Source organism: Benincasa hispida, chromosome 2, assembly GCF_009727055.1.
Source record: "Benincasa hispida cultivar B227 chromosome 2, ASM972705v1, whole genome shotgun sequence".
Classification (NCBI taxonomy): domain Eukaryota; kingdom Viridiplantae; phylum Streptophyta; class Magnoliopsida; order Cucurbitales; family Cucurbitaceae; genus Benincasa; species Benincasa hispida.
In genome coordinates this window covers 56,923,946-56,933,102 of record NC_052350.1, presented here as the reverse complement: position 1 = coordinate 56,933,102, position 9,157 = coordinate 56,923,946, and the positions used below count along the sequence as shown (strand labels likewise).

At 28.5% G+C, this 9,157-nt stretch overlaps 1 protein-coding gene across 1 annotated transcript; it reads right to left on the bottom strand.

Annotated features, from left to right (window-relative positions):
* Positions 1-1,832: 1,832 nt before the first annotated feature.
* Positions 1,833-8,908, bottom strand: LOC120070926 (protein indeterminate-domain 12-like). The gene is made up of 4 exons (XM_039022837.1): positions 8,459-8,908; positions 5,946-6,345; positions 3,860-4,253; positions 1,833-2,316 (listed from the first exon to the last, which is right to left on the bottom strand). Exons 1-4 carry the CDS (start codon positions 8,610-8,612, stop codon positions 1,963-1,965), a joined length of 1,302 nt encoding a protein of 433 aa, XP_038878765.1. The 5' UTR covers positions 8,613-8,908; the 3' UTR covers positions 1,833-1,962.
* Positions 8,909-9,157: the final 249 nt, after the last annotated feature.

Here is a 9,157-nt window from a genome sequence, read left to right as displayed (position 1 = left end):
ATATTGTAACTATGATATTTATATGAAGTTTATAATAGATTTCTTGGATTTTTACATTTAACATTCGAGTTTTTATGAAATTTTAATTATTAGTATGTGTACACAAATTTAAGTATTTTTAAGTTTATAAAAAATGTAATAAAAAAATAAAAGAAGAATAAATAACTCGACAATCTAACCCAACCCATATCTTAAGGATTGGGTTGGAAACCTTATTTGGGTCATTCGGGTAGCCAACCCAACCAACCTGAATTTTTCGGGTTGGTCCCAAAAAATCCCCCAACCCAACCCAACGCATGTACGCTCCTAAAAATTATAACCATTCTTGGACAACAAAAGATGATACAAGTGTACCTTTTTGATTCCTACAAACTTCCGATCACAATGCCTAATGAAAAGAAAGATAAAATTATATCATATGACATGATAATCCTTAAATTTATTGATAAAGTTTTGAAGTCGTCGTCGATCAGAAAACAACATTTGAAAATTTTACCTTTGGAGCAAGCAAACAACTCAAACAACCCACACAAAAATTATGAAGAGCTTCACTCAACCCACAAGCTTGAAAGGTTCTGACCTGGGGCTCGAAGATTGGAATAGATTTGAAAAACGAACTTGAACGGCTAGATCTGAAGACCCACAAGTGGATTGGGAAAATAGACAACTCGATCTGAAAAACCCACGATCGCACAATCTGCATATCCGACACCAGCGATGAGGTGAACTTCAGATTTGGCCACACGAGCGAGATGTTCAGAGTTGCATGAGCGTCAATGTCCGCAAATCTAAACGTCGACGACGAGCTGACTGCAGATCTGAATGCTGGCACCTCCACGAACAGATTAAACAAACAAAGTTGACGATGGTGAGATCTGCACCTCTCCACGAACGAAGTGAGAAATGAGAGAAGTGAGATTTGGTCAAATGGAAGAGAGTTTTGAGGAGAGAAGTGAGAAATGAGAGAGAAATGAAAAAGAGGATATTTTTTACTAAAGAAAAAAAATAAATGGCCATCTACAATGTCGGTTTTAAACCGATATTGTAATCTAATTAAAATGTATCTTTAATGTCAGTTTAAAACCGACATTAAAGATTCACTTTTTTTTAACCGACATTATACATCCGTTTTTAGTTTTTCCAACCGATAATAAAGCCCAAATTTCTTGTAGTGATAGTAGATCTTCCTAATAAAGCTTATTTGAGATAAAAGTTATTTACCAACAAGATGGATGCTAGCAAATCATTGACATATTATGCTAACAAAGACTTCTTTGCGACATTCTCACAAGTACCCTCTTCAATTGATTCAAGGTAGTTTCTTTAACTCACTAATTATTATTCTGGAAAAAGTTGATATATTTTCTAAGAGCAATATTTAGGTGCAACTTTCATACTCCCCTTTCTTATACATACACAAAAAGAATATTTTTAATCATTTTTAAAAAATTGACACGTGTCAATTTTTAATGGGTGTAACTTGCTATTTTTCTTTCCCGAAAACAAAACAAGACACCAAACTCTAGATAAATTTAAAGAAAGAAAACTAAGGTATAAAGAAACAAAACACATTTAGACAAATAAAGTTCCTTAAAATAGATAATGGTCTAGAATTTTTTAGTGAAGCATTTTATAATTGGCATATATTATATGTGTATTTCTCATCAATTTAACTGATATTCTCCATATTAAGTTTCTTGGATACATACTATATAGTAAAAAAAAAAAACATCATCAACTCACATAGTTAAATTGTGTGTATTCATATAGTTCTATGTTTTTTCTTTCTTTTTTTTTTTTTTTAATTGTATATGACTTTAGGTTTCCTTATGAGCATATAAAATTATCCATAATTGTCATTTGAAAAGGAAAAAATGTTTCTTAATATTTTCTAACAAGGAGGAGAACTATATTAAAAAAAACATCACAAATCACATGGCCTTTGCTTTCACTCTCAAACTATTAAATCTCCCAAATATTCCTTCCCATATTGGCTCCTTGGTTTCTAAAGTAACTCATATTCTCCACAAGCCCTCCAAACCCCACATTTTCTTGTGCTTGAAATGTCATTCCTTTTCCTCCCTCAGCCCCCAACAAATTTAGTGTCATCGTCTTCGTCCTCGCCGCCTCCACGAGCGGCTGATCGAACACTCCGTTCAGCATCGGAATGTTGTCGTCGACGATCATCTCCGTGTCCGCAGCTTTGCCCTTGGAAGATAGATGGGACAAAATGTTTTCTTCTTGACATTTTTGCAAACAGTTGGTAGCTAATAGCCCACAGAAGGAAGAGGGAGCCATGGTTGTTACAAATCCTTTCTGTTAAGAATATATGAATAAAAGATTAAATACTATAAATTGACATAACTTTGATTCAATAGTAATTTAAATATGTATCACAATGGTCAATTATATGTTTGAAATATGTAATATAATTTTCTTCCAAGTAAATATTGATATACAAATTGAGCTTTACATAGAGTAACTCAAATATGTTAATAATATAGATAAATGAAGTTATAGAATTATATTTTCATCCATAAATGTTAGATATGATATTATTTTGATTCATGAACTAAATTAAAATAAACCAAAGTTATAAAGAAAAAAGAAGCAGCAAGCACTCAATTTTGTACTCTCATTCTACTTTTACAATAAGAAAACTAAAATTTATTTTTTAAAAAGTAAGAAGAATTTGTGACATGCCACGTTATATATGAATAATTTTGTGAGACGTACAAATGTAACATGTATTTGTAACCTAAGATGCAGTCAAATTTTGTTTGAAAAAAAAATAGTAAAAATGTTTGTGTACATATAAATAGTAAGTTGGTAAATACCTACTTTTAGCTTTGACATGTTTATACCAATATATTTCTATTTCATTTAATAGGTAAATGACTTCATCACTTAAATTCCTATTTAATAATCACTTGATCTTTTAAGGCTTTGGTTTTTGAATAATTAAAAATAAAATTCTAAAAATAGGTTTCAAAAACTACTTTGTTTTAGGTTTCGTTTGATAATTATTTTGTTTTTTATTTTTAGTTTTTTAAAATTAAGCTTATTTCATCCACATTTCTTTCGATGATTTGCATATTTCTTAACTACAATTGTGGAATTCTTAGCCAAATTCCAAAAAACAAAAACAAGTTTTAAAAATTACAGTCTCATTTTTTTTTTGTTAAATTAAACCTATAAAACACTACTTCCACTTCATTTTTTCCCTTTTTTTATCTACTTTTCACCAATGATTTAAAAAACCAAGCAAAATTTTGAGAATTAAAAAAAGTAGCTTTCAAAAAGTTGTTTTTGTTTTTAGAATTTGGTTAAGAATTCAACCATTGTATTCGAGAAACCACATTTGTTACAACCATTGCATTAGGCTTAATTTTCAAAAACAAAAACAAAAAACCACATGGTTACCAAATGGGACCTACTTTTTTTAGTTTTTCAAATTTCAGCTTAGTTTTTTAAACAACTGAGAAAAAGTAGATAATATAGGAAGAAATTTGGAGATGAAAGTAGTGTTTATAGATTTAATTTTAAAAAACAAAGACAAAAAACTAAATGGGGCCTTAAGTTTTCAAAACTTTATTTGGTTTTTGAAAATCTTGATGGTAGAAACTATATAACAAAGTAAGAAATAAGAGATGTAAGATATGTTTGTAAGCTTAATTTTGAGAAACCAAAAACCAAATGGTAATTATTTATTAAGGCCTAAAATTTTTTATTTAATAAAAAATACGTCATATAAAAAATTAACTAAAAGCTCATACTTATGATACGTAAATTGAAACCTATAAAACAATTAGCCTATTTTTCTAAACTTTTTGAGTTTGAGAGTAGTATTATTCAACACCTTCTCATGGCTCATCGACGAGTCCAAACAAAGAGTAGAGTTTCCACCACCGCTAACGGCAGCTCCCATCTGAGCTGCCTTCTGCAGAAGGGCGGTGGCAGACATGAAGGCAGAGGGGGAGGGAAAGTGGTGGCCGTCGTTGGCGGCGGTGGTGGAGTTATTGGAAATGGAAGATGAAAACATGGATCCAACAGATAGGTTTAAGGGCTTTGGAGGAATAGGCATAAGGTCATGGGGCAGCGTTAATGGCGGCAAAAGGACGGGGGATTGAGAAAGAAAGGAAGGTGCATTAATGGCGGTGGAAGCCATTGTTGTTGATACTTGATGAGATAGTTTGTTGTTTTCTTGTGCTAAGGCATCACAAAATGCTCTGTGGGTGATAAAGCTATCTCTTCTGAAAAAATAAAAGAAAAATAAAATTAAAGTTTAGGAGATGTTTATGATGATGCAACCTAAATATGTTGGTGACAAATTTTTGTTTAAAATAGTTATCTTAGATATTTATCTTACTCGGGTCAGTTTAATCGATTTGGGGTTAATTAAGAACTAAATCAAATCAATCAATTTTATAAATAAGGAAACCAAATGGATGTCCAATGAAGAACAAAATCAATGGATTTAGTTTTTATTTCGAGTTTGTTCTTAGTTTTGTTCTCAAATTTTTGTCTTTTTTTCTTCCATTTTTAATTTTTATTTCCAATTATAGTTTTGTTTTTTATATATTGAAATTGGACTTTTTTTTTTTTTTTTTTTTTTTTTTTTTTTTCTGCATTTTTCAAAAGATAATGCATGCACCATGATAATTGATCTTTTTCTAAACAACAAATACAGGCACTGTTATAATTAAAATACTAAAAGATAACTATTATTAGAATTTATTTGTAAGGGTATATATATACCTTGAGTTCGATTCGATTTTGATTGGTTTTTTTAATGCAAAACCAATCTAAATCAATAATTTTTTGTTCTCTCCAAATAAAAAGCACAATGTCCAATTTTATACTAAAAATCAAACCAAACCAGGGGATCGATTTGGTATTTTGATTTTTCGATTTCCTGTTGCATCATTATGGAGTTGATGAAGAAATAATTTTGTAAACATTTAGGCCATATTTTGTTTTAAGTTTTTATTTTTTTAAAATTAAGGCTATGGACATTACTTCCACCTCCAATTTCCTTTTTGTTATCGATTTTTCACAAATGATTTAAAAAAATTAAGCCAAATTTTGAGAATTAAAAAAAGTAGTTTTTGTTTTTAGAATTTGGCTAAGAATTCAACCATTGTAGTCAAGAAAAATGTAAATCATGTTAAAAAATGTGAATGATATAAACTTAATTTTTTTTTAAAAAAATAAACTACCAAACGGGATCTTAAATTTTTACCCTTTACTATCTTTAATTTAGTAACTCATGGACATCTAGTAACAACAAAAAAGACAATAGGGTTTTGACATTAAATTGAGATATGGGGACAAAGTTTATACAAATTTTAAGAGCATAGGTATAAAATGAAATGTAATAGAGAGTTTTGGCATGTGAATATAAAACAAACTTATAATAAGAAAAGACAAATATACTTTAACTTAATAATGGTATGAAAACTCCCCTTGAATCAACTTAGATTTAATATTTTTTAGAACTAAACCAATCCTAATAAACTTGTAAGTCAATTTAATTATTCTTAATAAAATTTTAAAATATTAATTTTGCTCTCGCAATTTGCATTAAAAAATTATTCTAGTTTTTATCGATAGTTCTATCTTCATTAAGTTTTATTTTATTTTAATCTTTATTTGTTTTCAAACATCACATCTGACGTACTACATTTAATCTTAATTTCATGGTTCATATGACATCTATATATAAAATATATATGGTTAAATTATAAAATTTTGAAATATAAATTTAAATTTTATGTCAAATAAAACCCTAAACATTCGATTTTATGTCAAGTTGGTAGATTATAGCTTAGAAGCTAAATTTGAAATTCAAATATCGTAAATTTTGTAATATAAGCTAATTTATATCATGTATGTATATATATGTATTAATATACGCTTTGGTGAAAGTAAAAATATATATTAACCTGGAAAAGATTGTGCCACAGTCACATTTGTATTCCTTGGAGCCACAGGTTTTGGAATGAGCTTTCAAGTCAGATTGAACTGCATATTTTTTGGAGCATTTCTCACATTTCCACTTCTTCTCCCCATGTTTTCTGCTGTAATGTTTCTTGATTCCGGTGAGGTCTCCGAGCGCCCGCGCCGGTTCATGGTGGACGCACAACGGTTCTGGGCACACGTACACCTTCCTCTTTGTCTCGCTCCCGCTCGTCCTTTGCTTCAACTTCCATGGTAGGTTATGCCCTCGCCTGTGCAGTTGCAAGTTTTGGTCTCTTTGAAATCCTTTGTTGCATATTTCGCAAATGAATCGATTCGTCACCATAAGAGTTTTTGGAGATAACGCTACCACGTCCGCATCAGGATCTACATATATACAACGATTTGAATATCGATATTCATGAAAATATCACCATCCTTTTTTAAATTTTTTGTTAACGTCCCACGTTGAAAATATGAGAAACGTCAACATATATCCCTGTGAAATGATTTTGAGATGAAATCTCATGTCTCTTTCGTTATCAATTTTGTAAATCAAATGGTCACCAAATGTCTTTGATTTTTTGTTTTTGAAAATTAAGCCTGTCTTCTTTTCACTACTTATCATGGTTTCTATCTTCCTTTAAGCAAAATTGTTGAATTCTTAATATTTTTTTATATAAAAAAATATTCAAAACTTGGTTTGGTTTTTGAAATCGTTGGTAAAAAAATATATATTAAAACAAGAAATTTAGAGGTGGGAGAGATGTATATAAATTTAATTTCCAAAAACTAAAAATAAAAAACAAAATAGTTATCCAACAGAGCCTCTACTTTTAATTTACTTTTAATTTTTGAAAGGTAGGTTTTTCTCCGAATTTCTCAATTATATTTTTGTATCTCTCTAAGAAACACTTGAATTCTTAATCAAATTCTAATATAAAAAATTATTTTTTTAATTGATTTAATTTTCAAAAACATTAATAGAAAGAGTTAAATTGGGAGAAAATAAATTAAATGGTATTACCCTACACTATTTAAATTAGATTGGTCAGATTTGGTTGGCCAAGTTTTCTGACCTACCTCTAATATTGTTAGTCTATATAATATTTCAAATTTTATATAATATATGTTTCACTATTCCTGTTAAATTATTTTCTTTAATTAATATATGGTTCATATTAATATTATATATATATGACTATTAAAAATTTCATACAATCCCCCCATATAATGGGCTCATTTAGACATCGTTCATTTTTCAATATTTAATTTTGGTTTTTCAAGTTAAAAAATATTTTAAAATAATTTTCATTTCCATACAATTATGAAATTTAGGACAAGTATTTGAGGTAATTTATGTAAATAGCATTTAAAAAAAATAAAATAAAATAAAACAAATTTAGGATATGTTATAATTATTTTTTTAAACAAAAACATTAAAAATTAGGATGATGAAGATGGGAAAAGTCCAAACAGTACATAGCAATCATTGTAATCCCCCTCCAATAATTGAAAGTCATTCCAACTACTCAGATATTTAAATTATGGTATTATTTTGTATTCTGCCCTCCAAAAATATTTTTAAAATTCTATCCATATTTCAAATTTCAAAAATATTTTTCAAAAAAGCAAAATAAAATAAATAATTTCAATAATAAAGTCTCTTGTTCAAACCCCCAATTATGAAATTTCTTCTCTCTCTCCTATCTTTTTCTATGTCAAACTCACATCACATATCCATTTAAAATTTTTTAGTACTACTTTCTATTTTTTTTATTGAAAATTTTCATCTCAAACTATTCATAGAAATAATAATAAAAAAAGTGAAAGACATTAATAAACTATTATCCGCATCTATCATATAGAAATTGATAGAGTTTCTATCACTAAGAGATACTATAGATTTCTATTAACCTCTATAAAAGATAATTAAATTTTGTTATTTTGTGTAAATAATTTCTCTTATTTTTTTATTTTTGAAAATCTCATTTTTTTTTATTGTAATAAAAGAATCATTTAAGAATAATGCATAGTTTGAAAAAGAAAATATAGTATATTTTTAAATAACATGCCAAATATTGAATGGAAGAATTCTATATTACGATAGTACTAGAATTTTTCTTCTCAAAACTTAACAAAACACTCCATGGAATCAAAACCCTCCCAATTGACTTGATTTATTAAATTAAAAACTAAAATAAAATTGTTTCTTGTAATAGATTAAATAATTTAGGTCATATGTCAATTAAATCAACACCATAATAAATATATAATTAAATTATAAATTTCTAAAATTTAGTCCCTATAATTTGATAAACCTGTCTTAAATGGTTCCTACTGCAAAGACTATTTATATGAATATTATCAAATCATATAGACTATTTACGAAGTTTTATCATATCTTAGGAGATAAATCTTAATTTTTTCGAAATCGTAAGGACCAAAATTGTAATTTAACCTAAATAAAATGGAAGAAAAGGGAAAAAAAAAGAACTACCTGGTGTTCCTGGCAAGTTCCTTTTCTTCTTGGGAGCTTTTAGCTGAGGGTATTGATGGGATTGAGAGCTTCCATGGCTGAACTGATTCTCTAATTTCTCACCATCAGAAACAAAGCTCCCACCATCATCAGAACACCCTGAGATTTTGGACATTGAGAAATGTTTTTTTACAAAAAAAAAAAAAAAAGAGAGAGAGAGAGAGAAAACCCTAAAAACACTAATTTCTTATTTTCTTTAGAAATAGAAATTAAAAAAAAAAAGGGCTTGGCTATTAGGGTTTAGTGGAAGAGAAAAGGAAGGATTTTGGGCTCCATTTTTGGTGAAGAGAAGAAGCTTTCATGGAAGATGCAAATTAGAGGTTATAGAAGGCAACAAGAAAGAAAGGGGGGAAAAAAAAAGGAAAAAAAGAAAAAAAAGGGATCTTTCTTTGGCCTGCCCACTAGAGAATTTATAATATGGGTTCCTAAGCTTTGCCCCTAATTTTATTTGGAATTCTAGGAAATGCCACTAATCCTTCTTTATATAATTTCAATTGTTTTATCTTTTTAATTAAGGAAAACTAATGATATGTCACTTTAATATCAAACAATAATTGATACCCAATTTGGGTTATGTTAAATTTTTAACATGTTGAAAATATGAACTAACTTTTATCTTATATAATGATTAATTCATATAACAATTATTTGAGTTCACTA